Source organism: Diachasmimorpha longicaudata, chromosome 10 (assembly GCF_034640455.1).
Source record: "Diachasmimorpha longicaudata isolate KC_UGA_2023 chromosome 10, iyDiaLong2, whole genome shotgun sequence".
Lineage (NCBI taxonomy): Eukaryota > Metazoa > Arthropoda > Insecta > Hymenoptera > Braconidae > Diachasmimorpha > Diachasmimorpha longicaudata.
The window spans coordinates 7,188,154-7,203,381 of record NC_087234.1 but is presented as its reverse complement, the minus strand read 5'-3'; the positions used below and the strand labels follow the sequence as shown (position 1 = coordinate 7,203,381).

Sequence of the window (15,228 nt, the reverse complement as noted above, 5' to 3'; positions counted from 1 at the left end):
AGATTGAGACTTTCATAATGAAACATAATTTTCTCCAGCAACTTTTGTTTTAAATCTCAATTTTTTCTTCTACTTTCGCTCATTGCAAACGTCATCCAAATTGATTTTTATATTCGTTTCTTATTGCAATATTTCAACTCAATGGTACACGCACAAAAATAATTATAAAAATAAATAAATAAATAAATAGTGAGAGACTAAAGATCTTGAATTACAGGACAGGAAAGTAAAAAAATCCTGACCTCTCTTTTTTCTTAACTCTACCACAACGATTGTCAATCAAACTGTCCAAACAGTCCTCACTACGCACTCGCTCCCGATTTGTCCTGTTAGTAGCCTCGTTCTCAATAGTACGTAAGGAAAAAAAGCTGAAACCATGATTTTTCGTTTTTAAACAATTATTTATATATTTAATATTTTTCTACAATGTTCAACATTAGTTTAATTATTAATCACCCAATTGCACGAGATTCAGATGACATACAGAGACTCAAAAAATCATTTTGTAAAATAAAATGCATCAGAATCATTAATTGCTCATCAAATAAATAAAATAACAGTTGATAAAAAATTTCTTGGTCACATGATGGAACAGAAGACTCGTCCGGTTGAGTCAAACTGATTTTTGTTATTCGCTAAACATAAAAATTTTGTTCTATCAATGTCCATGTATCGAATCTCGACGTATCTGAATCTCGAGCAATCGAGCCTCTCCTAATCCTCATTACGTTGAAAATACCTCTTCTCGATTCTTTTACAAAGGCCAACCAGATCAGGAAACTCCTTGACAATCTCAGCAAGTTTCTTCGCTGGGAGTGGTGTTGTTAAGATTGTGAAGAGGTGACCGAACACTAAAGCATCAAGTTCTTTCGGCCCTCTGAAAGGGATATTAATTTCTGTTATAGATAAAGGCGACGCAATGTCCGAACTTTAATCAAATCTTGAAGACTTAAAACTTAAGACTTATCAAGGAGAAAAATGGAAAATCTTGCGTATCATGATATCAATTATGCTATATCAATATCGGTCTCCAAAAGAAAATTCTACAAATATATAAACTGAATGCGAAATAAAAAGATTTGGGAATGAAAAATTTTATTGGATAGAGGAGCTGTTGGACAGTGGAGGAAGAATCTCAATAGAGTCAGAAATGTCCCAGAGTGTGTCATCTTTTTCAACAATTTCAAAGTCCTCGAGCGTCTGCTCGCCATTGAAAAAATCCAACTCAAGACGTTTGCAGAGATCAATAAGGTTTGGGTATCCCCTGATGACTCTAACGAGACCCTGGAGGGATGGGACGGCTTCGGATCTCAGGATTGCATGGATATGGCCGTAAACTAGAGCGTCTAGCTCACTTGGGCTTAAAAACAATCGTGTAATATTATTTTACCCCCTGATCCGTAAACAAATGGAATAAAAAAATGTTCTTACTTGTCCCCGTAAAAATAGGGCTTGCCATCGAGTCTCTCGGACAGAGCAGTGCAGCACATTTTGACTTCGTGATAAATTTCATCGAGACTTTTATTGTACCACCCCAGAACCGTCAATTTTTTAGTAACTTGTCTCTGTTTCTGCCAGTTAAGTATGTGATTCAACGGCCAGGGGTACACCGAGCCGTGTCTGGGTTTGGTGACTTGCTCGAGTGTTACTGGGTCAACCCAGCATATGTACTGTTCAGCATGGGCGAGACCATTGTTAACGAGCGACATGTAAGCCCTCATGTCAGTTTTTTCAATGTCATCAAGATCTTGAGAGAGCCTGGCCCCCTTGTTCCCCACGAATGACACTATGTTGTCGAAGTCAGACACCACAAAGGCACCACACTGGATGAAAGGCACACGACCCGAAGGAGACATATACTCGGCATTTTTTCTCGGCTCTATCTGGTACTCCAAGTTCAACATGTGGAGCAATGCCTGGACAGCCAGACAGTTGGCGTTGTCTGGAAGGAGTATTTGCTCGACTTCGTAGGGCTGGTAGAGCTTTATGGGCTGGGGCCATGGCTCCTGGGCTGAAAGAATCAGTGTGGAGACTCTGCATAACTTTTTTCATTTCTGTTAAACATTGAAAACCCTGGCTACCGCTATAACCCTGATACTAAACATAAATACAAATCCTGAATTTTTTTTCAATCAATCGTTTCAATCAATTTTCAAGTGAATTAAATTGATTTGTAATGAAATTGAATTTTGAGGAAACTTGCCAGAATTGAGTTTATCATTTCAATTGTGACAAAAAATTGTAAAAATAAGCTATCATTGTGACAATAAAATATTCCCCTCCAAATGCCGAATAATAATGGGACGAATGTGAATTCGTTACCTCCCAGCTCCAATTCCATGACCTCCGTCAATAACGGTTCCGGCATATTATCTCATCAACTCCACCCGTGTCTCAGTAAATTCTTTCTCATAAAATAATAACTTTTATACGTTTGTTTTTAATTCAGGAATGCGAGGCTAAATGCGTTCATGAAAGAAACCAGTAACTACTGCCCCCCTCCCGCCCCGGCGCCGACCGCTGGTCGAGCCCTCAATCGATAAATCCATTCTCTAGTTACCTAGTTTTACGCTGGCATTATATTCTCCGATTATCCAGTGTTTTTCCTCTTGTTTTTGCAGTTGCTACTCATCAAGATAAATGAAAAATTGTTATTTGTAATAATTTCATCAGTTCTGGACAGTAACTTAACCTTGAACTGCTCTAGATCTTCTTTGAGAGCGATTCGAATCTTCTCTTGGAGTGGCGATTCACTCTCTATCATTATTTTGTTCAAAGTCTCTTCCAACATTGTATTTATTCTTTCTAAATACAATTAGTTTATGAAAAAAATAGGACTAATAACAATACGTAAATTTCGATTTGAATTTTCCTCTCATATCCCTAACAAAATGGCGGCTATGCGCAGAGTGAGGTGAGCAATAGACTCGGAAATTCAGTCTCTTTCAAAAACGCCAAAATGTCGAAGAGAGGTTAGTTGTTTTGACATCTGTGAAAATCCACGAAAATCCGACTGAAAATAGTCAATCACGTTTAATTAATGTTATGTCGTGAAAGGGGAATAGTTTCTTGACATTAGAGAGTCAAACGTTTTTTATAAAAATTTGAAATAATGATATTTTCGAAGGAGAAACATTGTTCTCCTTCCATGAGACATCACTGGTCGGAAAATCCAAAGAATCGATTGATCTATCAAATTCTCTTTTTATTCTGTGATTAGGACGTGGTGGATCAGCTGGAGCCAAGTTCAGGATATCCCTGGGTCTTCCTGTGGGTGCTGTTATCAACTGCGCTGACAATACTGGTGAGTACTTCACACTCGAAGGAATGATGCGATTATAACCTCAATTTATCTCATGCTTAACGAAAAAAAAGAATCATGGAGAGCTCAAATGACAGAAGATTTATTGAAAATATTGTTTAGAAAATTATTTGATAGAAGTGGTCCATGGAAATGTTTTGAATGATTTCAGTTTTATTATTCAAAACAAATCAGATCTTGCCTAAATGAAAATTCTCCTAGTGATTGTATTACCTATCGACCAATCATTAATAAATTAATTGAATTTGAACGAGACTAATATTAACGCATAGCATATTGACATTTCATGTTTCTTCTGTCGTCATTTTAGGAGCCAAAAACCTCTATGTTATTGCCGTTCAGGGTATCAAGGGACGATTGAATCGTCTCCCTGCTGCTGGATCTGGTGACATGATTGTCGCCACTGTCAAGAAGGGAAAGCCTGAACTGAGAAAGAAGGGTGAGCTATAATTACATATTCAAAACTCAAACATAAACATCCAAGAAAATGATTAATAATTTTACTTCAAAGTATAACTCCAGCATCTCGAATGTATGAAAAAAAAAATGAATATAAAAACATTCCCACATCATTCGTTTGTTCACAGTTATGCCGGCAGTAGTTATCCGCCAGCGCAAGCCCTTCCGCAGGAAGGACGGTGTTTTCATCTACTTCGAGGACAACGCAGGTGTTATTGTCAATAACAAAGGAGAAATGAAGGGTTCCGCCATCACTGGGCCCGTTGCTAAGGAATGTGCGGATCTGTGGCCAAGAATTGCATCCAATGCCAGTAGTATTGCGTAATTAGCCACACCTGTAATACCTTATTTTTCTCCAGAATAAAATACCCATAAAGAAAAATTAACAAATCGAGTTCTGTTTTATCAACAAATCTTTATTCTCTCTTCATACGTCAATCTTTACTTTAGTGGATGCATTACCTTAGGAAATTAGCGACGGATGACGTGATCGGACCTAATTAATTCTATAATAATAAATTGCAATCATTAAATTCATGGTATCGATCAAATTCAATCAGTTGTAAAGGCAGTCAAAAATCAGTGAATTCATCACGATAATTATCAATTATCCTCTCAAGACTCGATTAATCGACTAATGAATTTATACACTCGTTAGCTATTCCCAATAAATTGTCAATCGATAATTTTTCTGCATTTAATAAAAGAAATAAAATTATCGTGGGAAACGTGAGAGTGCACGAGCAAGAGAAAATAGAATATTTTTTTTCTTTGTTTCTTCGTTTTCGTTTTATTACAAAAGTGGCTTTAATCACTCCACCAATTCAACATGATTAATTAGTGTAACAATGATTGTAGTTTATGTTTAATAGTTACTCATTTTACGATTACTATTTTAGTCTTAGAACATATTCGTAAACTTTTTTTTTCATTTTTTTCTCTACGTAAATGCGAAACTGGAAGCTAAACAAATCTGATAGTTTGTTGCTTCACTTGGCGCCTCTCGATATGCATTTGGAAAGTCCAGATGAAACATGGGAGTTGAAGGGAACAAGAAAGATGATTTTTTTTCTACTAAATTCAGAGATGAATTTATTATTAATTAATGCACCATTGAGAGACTTCCGCCGTAATCATAAGGTTGTCCAAATCATGTGTTTAAACATTGTACATGAAAGGATGGAACTAAAAATGAGGTTAGAATGCACAATCTTTATCCCTCATCTTTTGCTTTTGGGGCTTACTGCGGAAATATCTTCAATCTCAGTCAAAAGGGGATGAGAAACATCTGAAGGGTGACTTGAAAAATGTATTACTTCTCAAAGAATTAAATAAAACTCAGTGAAGGTGATTGGGAAATTATAAATTATTTTTAAAGACGTTTAAAGACACCACGTGGGTGACGCCATTTGCACAAGCCTTTCCAAGATGGCGGCATAGATAATAAAAAACGCGTCTGGATAAAATAATCATGAGTTTTCTGAATTTCGAGCATGAATTGAGATATTTAGGCACCTGTGCACTGGAAATTCAAGAAATTTTCAGTTTATTCAGACGTTTCTAAAGAAATTGTTAGAGCCATCTTCCAGATTTTCCCATCGCCTTTTGCCGAATAATTCACCACTTTTGAGTTCTCTAATTACCTCAGCAATAGGTGGATTTAGATAAAAAACGCAATATTTTTTCTTATCAAAGCACCCATCACCGAGATAATTAACAATTATTGAATAACGAAATGAATCACTTCAGAACTTCCCTGATCCACTTTATTATTCCCTTCGAAACAAAAAAATTCTCCTAAAGGTTGAAAAATTTCAGCCTAAAATAACTTAAATCTTCTAGCACCTTCAGCTTCAATTTTTCAACTGAAATAAAAAATGCAACTCATTTCTAAATTTTCACTTCCTTCCGCCGAATCAAAACAATTACTTGTCCTTCAAACGAAAGTAGTCTCATATTTTTCATTGTATCATACCATTTTCCGTCATCCATTTGGTTTATTTTGGCATACAAAATAATTTTATTTACAGTCTGATCATAGTCGTATTTCGTTTTTAAACTATTCAGTTTTTTTCCTTTATACTAGATACGTGTAGTATAAGCGGATTATTATCTAATCAATCGTAATAGGGGAAATGAAGTCTGAGAGGGAACGGAGGGGGAGGAGAGGTGGAAAGATGCAGATAATTACTGAGGATTCAAAGAAAATGATTTTCAAACTATTTACATAAAAAAATGATTGAATTAATGAAATTAGAATAATTCACGAATGGATAAATAAATTATTTTAATAACTTTGACCTAACGTCTCACTCTCGTGTGCCCCAATGGAGTTGTATAGACTCCTCTGAGTCCGTGTGTCCTGAGTTTATTTAATCGTTCGATAAGAATTCGAGCGAAGTTATGAAACGATGCAAAATCTGTTTCATTTTATGACCAATAAGTTTTTCTTTATCTCAGGATATTCCGGAAAAAAAATCTTAAGATATCAGTATTGAATGGAAAGATGCATACACCTTATCTCTAGCCCTGGAGATACGAGAACCTGGAGTTGAGAAATTGTGCTCGAGTGATCGATAATCTGATTCTGGACATAGGAGTGGTTTTACTTCCGGTTTGTTTTGATGTTTTGTCGAAATGTCCTTTCGCGCAGGTTTCATTCAATATTTGGGGATGATTTTATGTTTGTTGAAGGCCATTTGTTAACAATTTTCGGAAGTAAAAATCTACTAAAATGATGGAAAAAAACTCTGAACGGCAACATGACAACTTTGTACTTTTCTCTGTAAATCAATGATACCAGTTATAAGTAATCAACAGTTGTTGACGCTTTCATCTTATTGAAGTTTTTCAATATTTCTTTGACTAATTGATCGTTTTCAGGTCGAGCTCAACTCCTGTCATATGATTTTTAGAAAATGAACAAATTGTCGCATCAACTTTCGAATTTTTCCATGCATGTTCGACTGGGGATTTATCTCTCGCAGTTTTACCCACATTTTACTTGTCTGTTTTACTTCAACTCACAATTCAAACCAAAAACAATTAAAGCTTTCACCGTCGAAAGCCACTCTTCCTCCCCTTAAATACTCAGGAAATCCCATAAATTAAAAAAAATATTTGCAAAAGGCGTGGGATATTTAACTCCCAACACACCCTCCCTCAACAAAAAAAAAACAAATATTTTCAAGGTTCCTCTCAAAACAAAAAACGGAAAACCCCTAGAGGTCGAGTAGTCCCTCCTTATCTTGATACTACGTAGTATGTGATTGCTGGGACTGTGACAACTTACTCGAACTCTTGTGTTCTCTCGTGTGCTTCTCCTGCAACATTAAATTACAAAAAATTTTCCCACATCTGTATCAACACCAATGAATCATAATAAAAGCTGAGAAAAAAAAAATTGACTAAAGTGCATAGAAAATCAGCAGCACATGCACCAACAAATGAATTCAACGTGCAATGAACCCTCCACCAAGCGATCAATGACCATTCAATATTTATTTGAATTAATGAGGCGAATTTTCGCATTTTCCGATATTCTTTTATCTGTTAGTAAACAAATGCGGATGTGCATAGGTGTTCACATTTAAAATAAATTGAGACAAAATAACTACTAAGGTAAATTTATCGTTTTTTTCCTTCTTTATCGTACAATTGAGTTTATTCGTGGTCTTTTATGAAAATCTTCATTTCGTTTTTGTGGTCCACTATTGTCTCTAGATAATCTCTGAGAATATATCTTCCTATTGGAAAACAGAGCAGACAGGACAGAGCAGAATAGAACACACTGGTTACAATGAATTCATACAGAGAGAAATTAAATGTAAAGTAAATTTTCATCTATTTTTAATTCTTGAGTTAATTACAACATGTGTCGAGTTGCATTCGGTAGCTCCAGAAAACAAAGATTATTGTTATAAAACTTTCATGCACTCCCTCACTCATTCTCGTTTAATGCATTCACCTTAGCAATTATTTTGTCCTTAGAAAACACCCAAACACTGGATTTGATCGTGTTTTCGCCGCGATTTAACGACATTGCCTAGCTAATTTATAATGCCTTAGCGCTAATGTTTTTAACATATATGTTCATTCGAATATAAAACGAATTTTCGTTTTACTGTTGAAAAATATCCATTGAGCAAGTTGTTTTATTTCATTCAAGTGTGAAGAGATGAAGCTGACTTTTATTTTTATAAGATTCGATTGTTTTTTTGTTTAATTGGAATTTTTCACGAATACTTGATCTATAGTTTAAAGCATGGAGAGGTCTCAGAAGTCAATAAAAAAATATTTCTAAAACTCGAAATAAGTTCAATCTTCTGACAATATTTCTCCTAATCTCTTGTGAATATCTCAAAATTCGCTCCCTTGGATTGAAAGATATTCGGGGTAGGCTGAGGCTCAAACTGATTTAAATCATCTAAGCTTCACCACTTCGTTCCGGGCAAATAATTTTTTTTCCGAAAAATAATCTATAGTTTCTCAATTTCAACGAAAATTCGGATTTTACAATTTCATACATTTGCACAAATTTCCATCGATTAACGATCATGTTCAATAACTTGAGAGGCAGAAATATAAAAAATCTAGATTACACGATTCGCATGTTGCGTAAAACAACGAATGTATCGGTTGAACTGAAAATTGTGTGGCAATCGCTTGTCTCCTCTTAAGTCGAATATTTCGAGTTAAAAATGCCTCGTCTTCCTTTACAATGAGTTAATCAAATAAATCTAAACCATAGCACTTAAACCCTTGCAGTGTCGCCTATTATTTTTTTTCTTTTTTTCGGTTAATAAAAATCCTGTGAGTACATCATAAATACAGATGAATATACAAATAATTATCTTTTCTTTTCAATTCTATTCGGCTAAAATCTCCCCATGAATTTGCTCGATATTCTATGAAGAACAAAATGATTAAAAGATAACATGATCACGTGAGGCAATATGAAAGGTACTAAAAAAATAAAGAAATAAAAATACTATGAAATATCCAAGAGAAAAAGTGACTTTAATATATCCAAATGGGCAAATCACCTTTTTCTCGATAAAAATGCCTAAATCAAGGAAATTATCTTTCCCTCCCTTCGGTCAGGAGGAATGAAAGTTGCTATCTTGCCTCGTCTCGTCCCCAGCCCGATCGATTTCCCAAGAATTCATTAAAAATCGTAACAAAAATCAAAAATATATAATACACAACAGTATTTCATTCTACAACTGCGAATTCGCTCCTTTTTTGCGGTTTGAGGAGTCATCTCATATACATTGAGTAATTATGTACACACATTTCACTATTCTAAGGATTTATTGGCGTCCTTTTGGCCCCAAGATTCCTTTGCCAGCAAAGGTAACGCCTCATTAATTATATCTCGCTCATAAACAGAGAAAAAAAAACACTCGCATTTCGTGCTTTGATGGAGGTATTGCTCCCATAAATTTCAATCCATTATTTCTCTGCATAAAGAAGAATCTACTCAGTGTTTGATAATCAATAAGAAAATACAGAATAAATTTTCTACGGATAAGGAAGTCAAAATAAAGTAGAAAAATTCAGTGAAGAAATTATAAAGTAGTACTATGCCATGCTTTTCTACTTGATTTCCATCTCTACCATTCATAATTCAAATGAGAATATTTTTCATCAGAAGACCATTGTCAGAGGAAAATTAAGGGCCTTTAAAATAATTTAATTAAATTCGATATTGAAACGCATTCTCACGAATAAGAGTTCTGCCGGGGTTTTCAGTTTAAATATTCGAAAATACCTGAAAGTGCTTCATAAATGCATTTAAGGAGATTTCGTTGGTTTCTCCAAAGTTTAATGCGCGCGGAAGTGGTAGATTTAGATGTCAATTGAACGAACAAAATTTTTACTCTACAACGAAGTGATGAAATAGTTTAATGAATATCTCGAAATCTACAGGAGGTGGTGAAGTTGTTGTCAGGACCTTTTGTTCATAAATCGCAGTAAGGGCGATAAAAAAAAAGTCATAGAAAACAATTATCTATTTCCTTTCATCAGATATATTCATAGTGCCACATTACTAGAAAATTATATTTTTATTCGAACCACTATCTGTCTTTCGAACGCGTTAACATGATCAAGAGAAGAATTCAACTAAATTCTCATGTTGAGAACTTCTTCCACCACTTCCCATCACTCGGGCGGAGGTGGAGGTGGCAGTTGGACCTCATTGGGATGTGGTCCCTGAGGGAGTGGAGGCATTTGCTCCTCCCGTGCAACAAAACTCGGTGGCGGTACAGAAGTATCAACCACCTCCCCATCCGCCATAACGACCCCAGAAAACATTGGAAAACCCTGCTGAAAACCTCCGTAAAAAATTCCCGGATCACAGAAGTAGCCACCAGCAGGATACAGATTAGGCGGTGGATATGGATAAAAGTACTCCTGTCCTCCCCTCAAAAATTCCTGACCCATAATCTGTCCCCTGAATCCCTCACTCTCCATTCCCTGATAATATCCCATACCCCTGGCAAAAGGCCTTCCCCTCCCCCTTACCTTATTGCTGGTAGTTCCATAATGTTTGCCATTCTGTCTGTCATTGGTCCTCTGCTGTCCCGATTGCTGTCCAGCACTCTTCTTGCTGACAGGACCAGTGTCCCCAGTCTCCCTTTCCCTCTCCCTCTTCCTAGACTCTGGAAACTCCACTCCAGCTCCGGAAGTCCTGATTTTAATTTTCAAGGAACCCTGTGCATCCTTAGCCACCGTCGGTCCAGTGGCACCAGGTTGCAATCTCTCCTTAGGTATTTTGAGAGTGAGCTTTGTTGCACTTGGGCTTTTTCTCTCCTGCGAGGAATTGTCTGTGGAGAGATTCAGCTTGTCCTTGGGTATTGTGATCTTGATTGGAACGGTTGAGTTTTCCTCGACTTTTGACTTCTCCTTGTCCTTCTTATCTTTGTCCCTCTTCTCCTTGTCCTTATCTTTATGCTTGTGTTTGTGCCTGTCCTTGTCCTTGTGTTTGTGCTTATCCTTCTTCTTCTTTTTCTCACTCTTGTGATGCTCGGACTTTTTCTCTGATTGTTGAGGAATCGAGGGCACACCAGTCACATCAGGAAGTGCCTGCACAGGCCCCGATAGAGCGGATATATCGACGGTAGATGGGAATATCTCCTCTTTCACCTGTTCAGGCACTGGATTCTGGAGGGATTCTGATTGCGTGATCTGGCTGAAAGGTTGACTGAATGTACCAGAGTCCGACGGCTGGAGTAATGATGGCATGAGTGCCAAGGGCTCCTGGAGTAGTGCTGAAATACTCTGGGCTGACTTCATGGGACTCAGGTACTCAGTTTTTAATCCTGAATCCAGCCTCTCGAGGATTAGATGATCGAGATCTGTTTTAGTTTCAAAATCCATTCCGTTCGTGAGGATGTGATCGGTATCGAATGGCTTCTCCTGCTTAAGATCGCCTCTTCCATTTGTCGAACCTAGGGACTGGAGAGGCTCGGGGAGCTTGCCAAACATCTTTACAAGGTCAAAAGAAGCAGAATCCTCGATCTTCACTCGATCCTCCGGCCTCTTCTGAGGATTAAGGGGTTGGGGAGGACTGGGAAAACTTCCGGGGAGTTCGAAGTGGCCCTCCGGAATTCTCTCAGTTTTAATGGCCTTGACAGGAAGCATCGGTGGAGTCTTCTGCTTGGGAGGCTTTGGCCTGGGCACGGGCTCTCGTGGTGTCTTCTCGGGACTGAATAGGGATTTGTGTTTGGGGATGAGTTCCTCTGGTTTGAGCCGTTTCTCAAGTTGCCTTATTTCGTCGATACCTGTGAAGATTGTTTATAAAATCAAGTTTGATGGTTAAGAATTTCATGGGGTATCACACAAATTTCTTGAAAAAATTCACAACTCACCGTTCTTTTGGTCTTTCTGGGGAATCTGCAGATTTCCAGGGTTCACCTGTGGTTTTAAGGCAACTGTAGGTGTCTTCTGAAACTCATGTGATTGAACATTTCGTCCAGAATTATGCACAATCGGTTTATCCTGATATTTCGACGGATGATGTGACTGTTTCATCATGGTAGCTATGTAATCCTCTTTAGTAAGTTCCTGCCTTGGTTTTGGTGGAGGCAGGGGCTTCTCTATGAGCTTCCTTACCTCCTCGGATCTTTGCTCCAGAGAGTCAGGCTTTCGTTGACGAATTTGCGAGCTGTAGGACTTTGGTTCTTCCTTTCTTTGCTCGATAAGCTTGTGACGAGGATCGTTGTACCGACGATGGAGATGATTGTTCTGGACTTTCTCCAGATCCTGGTGGTCGGGTGGGTTTAGGGGGGCACTCACTAAATTGGGATCCTTCTGGTATTGTTGGGGCTGAGGGACTGGCGGGGGATTTTGCGAAGGGTGCGGGAGACCTGGAGGTCGCTGGCGGGACTGAGAGTGACGTTGGGGAGGTTGAGGGAGCTTTGGATCTGGTCTGTGGTGGTGATTGTGGTGAACGGGTTTTGACGATGGGGGTAGATGCTTGGGAAGAAGGCCCTGGGGTGGCTTGTGGTGATGTTGGTGATGATGTTTCTGGGGATCGTGAGATACCAAGGAGTTTCCAAGTTTCTCTCGTTCCAGCCGCTCCCGCTCCTTTTTCTCTCTGTACTCTCGATCCAGCTGGGGACGTGATGTCGAGGGTTTGCTCTCATCTTTTTCTTGGGGAAAGGGACGCGCTGATTGGAAGGTGGGCCCTCCATCTGGTGCGGGGGAATTGACTTTGCGGGGCTCTACGTCGAATGGCGAATTCGGGAGACTTGGATGGTGCATCGTTGGACTCTGCTTCTCCGACATTGACATTATCTTCTTCTTCAGACGAGAGGGGCATCTGTCGAAGATGTGAAGAAACTCCACCGTCAACTGTTGCAAGAGCTCGGAGGTTACGGTACGATCGACGTACCAGAACCAGTGTTTTCCCTCATTGCTTTGCGGTATCTGTGGTAATTTTCATTTTGAGAAATTATTATTAGTCATTTTTCACTTGAAAGAGACAAAGTATTATTTCATTTGTAAAGAAAAAGAAAAAAAATAGTTTTTTATTGGAATAAAAAAATGCAATAATTAATTTCTCATTTTAAAAAACTTTGTTGAAACCATGAACTTTTAAGGCATTATTATAGAAATAAAAATTGATCGAGAAAAACTTACCTCCCAATTTGACCACTTGCAGGCCAAGTGGATGCAGAAACAGGCTACCACTGTCGGTTTATATTGCAGGCACATAGTTGTAAGATGTAAACTGAATTTACAAACAGAAATGAATGTTTGTTAATAATCAGTAACTAATGACTCGAATGAAATATCTATCTCTACCATAAAACGTAATTACGGGTAAAAAATCAACTAAAATCTAACACAAAAACTACGTGAAAAAAACCATAAGGGGTAGGAGGTATTTCATGGGAGTGTGTTTGTTTAAGAAATTATTCATTTACCTGAACGAATAAATCTTTTTTTCGGTCTCTGAGACTCCAGTTTTATTTACTCTTTTGGTTAAAATTTCATCAGACCACTGCCCCATTCAATATTCCACGTAAAAAATCAGAATTTAATTGACAGGACTTGCATTACTACCAAAGCCTCCTCGAAAATTCAATGACTCTTTGATGCAAAAATTGGGTTTCAAGTCCTGAACAATTATTCCTCAATTAATACGCATATTTAATGTTTTCTTTGAGAGACAGTGCATGCATAGAATTGATCTAATCTAGCATACAACTCTCATAGACTAGGGTCTGCTGATTATTCTGTTTCATGTTTTATGAAAATAACAGTTTTTCGCGTTTAAAGAGTAGGTAAGTTTAATTAGCCACCTGTTTGACGCCATGAAGTAGGAAGTCTGGGCTAAGTCCTTGCTCGCTGAAATGAAAAATACAATATTTACTTCTCACAGAATTTTTCCTCTATCATAAAGAATTTCCAAAGCGCTTGCTCAATGCACGTGGTGGGGACAATTTAGAAAATATTTGTTCCACATCCATAAATGAAAAAATCCTCACTCACGCGCATTAATCAATCTCATTATTAAAGGCCTTTTGATACATACCTTTGACTAACTGACAACACCTGACAACATGAGTATGTGGATGGTCAATGGCAACGTCAAAGCCCAGAGTTTGCAGCAGGACATTCTCGTTAAACACCAAATCCTGGGCCTGCTCAAGATAATGCTGAAATAATTTTTTTTTAATTAAACAAAGTTCCGCCTCTTCAAAACATTGCATTGAACGTACATCAGATTTGGTGTCCGGTGTATTCTGGTCTTTGTGGAGACACATGTGTGCAACCTTGATGACATGCTCCAATTTTCGGGGTTGTTCCTCGACTTTCGCAGCGAGAAACAGAGATGCTGCTGCAATTGCGTTTCTGTGAAATTGCGCCAGCGAGTGAAATACATAGAACCGGTGCATGTACACTATTGCTGTATTTATACATAGTTGTGTACTGTTTTGCATGGAATTATTTATTAAGGAAAATATTAAACGCATCATTGATTGAATGTATGTATGACCAAATGTATTAATTGGCTGATAAAATACGACTAAAAATTTTCTCATTCTCTTCTAAATAATTTTCGGAGCTGTGCAAACCTCCTCTAAACTATTCCGAAATATATCCAAATGCATGCAAAGGAAAACAATAAAAAAATTTGTTAATGGATCCCGAAAAAGGTTATTAAAATAATTTTTCAAAAATCCCTGTATCCCAGCCCTGAAACCTTCACCCAAAAAATTCAACCCTAACTGTAGTTGGTACACCTGTCAAAGCCACAGCCAAACAATGCCGTCCAAAAAACGTGACCCGAATCGCCATTGCCCCAAGCCCCTAAACAACTATCTCATTTTCAAGCAAAAGTCCTCAAAATGAGTCCCCCAAAACTCTCGGCCTTACGAAACCCCCCAAAGGTGCCCCTCCACGTGCCGAACTCCAAAAAAGCCTCAAGAACTGATTGTCTAGGCTGCACTAGTCGACGCTGTTTACAACGCACTGAACAACACACATCGGTTCAACTCGAACAAAATAGCCCTTGAGGGCATGCAAACGTTCAAAAAACTTTTAACTATCAGAATAACAGCCACAAACATGCGAAAATAAGGGGAGTGTAACTAGTCAACGAGGGGTGGGTGGAGAAGGGGGTATTTTCATTGATGCGAAAAAGGATACACGACAAGCCTCTGGCCCATGTCCTGGATGAAATTAGCTGCCTGCTGTCTGTAACTCAGCTCCTTATCAGCGTCTATTCCATTTCTCCTCGATGGTGTACTTGCTAATTGTTCTTTTGTAAAGTACCATTTTTCGTCAGCCGCCATTTATATATACACACTACTTATTTCAAGACTTCACAACACACCACCTCTGTAACCTCACAGAACTTCAGGTTCTCATAGAGGAACCACTAATGGGATGTTGGGGAGAAGGTCATTTGGCGATAGGTTCAGGGAGACAGG

General features: G+C 38.0%; 3 protein-coding genes across 9 annotated transcripts; 1 reads left to right on the top strand and 2 right to left on the bottom strand.

Moving 5' to 3' along the window:
* Window positions 1–201: 201 nt before the first annotated feature.
* Window positions 202–2,503, bottom strand: LOC135166352 (metaxin-2-like). Of its 3 annotated transcripts, XM_064128479.1 has the most exons (4): window positions 2,323–2,503; window positions 1,432–2,011; window positions 740–877; window positions 202–368 (listed from the first exon to the last, which is right to left on the bottom strand). In XM_064128479.1, the coding sequence occupies exons 1-4, from the start codon at window positions 2,366–2,368 to the stop codon at window positions 212–214; spliced, it is 921 nt and encodes a 306-aa protein (XP_063984549.1). In that variant the 5' UTR covers window positions 2,369–2,503; the 3' UTR covers window positions 202–211. The 3 variants fall into 3 exon arrangements, with proteins under 3 accessions (XP_063984549.1, XP_063984551.1, XP_063984550.1); XM_064128481.1 differs by lacking the exon at window positions 202–368 and having other exon boundaries at window positions 381–877; window positions 2,323–2,502; XM_064128480.1 differs by lacking the exons at window positions 202–368; window positions 740–877 and adding an exon at window positions 900–1,360.
* Window positions 2,504–2,859: 356 nt separating this feature from the next.
* LOC135167051 (large ribosomal subunit protein uL14) lies at window positions 2,860–4,171 on the top strand. The gene is made up of 4 exons (XM_064129901.1): window positions 2,860–2,972; window positions 3,221–3,304; window positions 3,633–3,761; window positions 3,910–4,171. The coding sequence occupies exons 1-4, from the start codon at window positions 2,960–2,962 to the stop codon at window positions 4,104–4,106; spliced, it is 423 nt and encodes a 140-aa protein (XP_063985971.1). The 5' UTR covers window positions 2,860–2,959; the 3' UTR covers window positions 4,107–4,171.
* LOC135167050 (cyclin-T2) lies at window positions 3,960–15,185 on the bottom strand. 5 transcript variants are annotated; one of them, XM_064129900.1, is made up of 8 exons: window positions 14,945–15,184; window positions 14,014–14,224; window positions 13,827–13,950; window positions 13,594–13,639; window positions 12,929–13,019; window positions 11,656–12,715; window positions 10,310–11,568; window positions 3,960–7,104 (listed from the first exon to the last, which is right to left on the bottom strand). In XM_064129900.1, exons 1-8 carry the CDS (start codon window positions 15,088–15,090, stop codon window positions 7,036–7,038), a joined length of 3,006 nt encoding a protein of 1,001 aa, XP_063985970.1. In that variant the 5' UTR covers window positions 15,091–15,184; the 3' UTR covers window positions 3,960–7,035. The 5 variants fall into 5 exon arrangements, with proteins under 5 accessions (XP_063985970.1, XP_063985967.1, XP_063985965.1 ...); XM_064129898.1 differs by lacking the exon at window positions 3,960–7,104 and adding an exon at window positions 7,118–9,243; XM_064129897.1 differs by having other exon boundaries at window positions 13,827–14,224; window positions 14,945–15,185.
* Window positions 15,186–15,228: the final 43 nt, after the last annotated feature.

Bases quoted from the DNA above. Each gene is read 5' to 3' on its own strand.
- LOC135166352 (XM_064128479.1), bottom strand. From the start codon at position 2,368: ATGCCGGAACCGTTATTGACGGAGGTCATGGAATTGGAGCTGGGAG. The intron at 2,012-2,322 runs GTAACGAATTCA...TGATTCTTTCAG, and splicing joins CATGGAATTGGAGCTGGGAG to CCCAGGAGCCATGGCCCCAG. The intron at 878-1,431 runs GTAAGAACATTT...TATCCCTTTCAG, and splicing joins CCCTATTTTTACGGGGACAA to AGGGCCGAAAGAACTTGATG.
- LOC135167051 (XM_064129901.1), top strand. The intron at 3,305-3,632 runs GTGAGTACTTCA...TCGTCATTTTAG, and splicing joins CAACTGCGCTGACAATACTG to GAGCCAAAAACCTCTATGTT. The intron at 3,762-3,909 runs GTGAGCTATAAT...GTTTGTTCACAG, and splicing joins GCCTGAACTGAGAAAGAAGG to TTATGCCGGCAGTAGTTATC.
- LOC135167050 (XM_064129895.1), bottom strand. From the start codon at position 15,090: ATGGCGGCTGACGAAAAATGGTACTTTACAAAAGAACAATTAGCAAGT. The intron at 13,020-13,593 runs GTGGCTAATTAA...TTGTAAATTCAG, and splicing joins TACTTCATGGCGTCAAACAG to TTTACATCTTACAACTATGT. The intron at 12,716-12,928 runs GTAAGTTTTTCT...AAATTACCACAG, and splicing joins GCAAGTGGTCAAATTGGGAG to ATACCGCAAAGCAATGAGGG.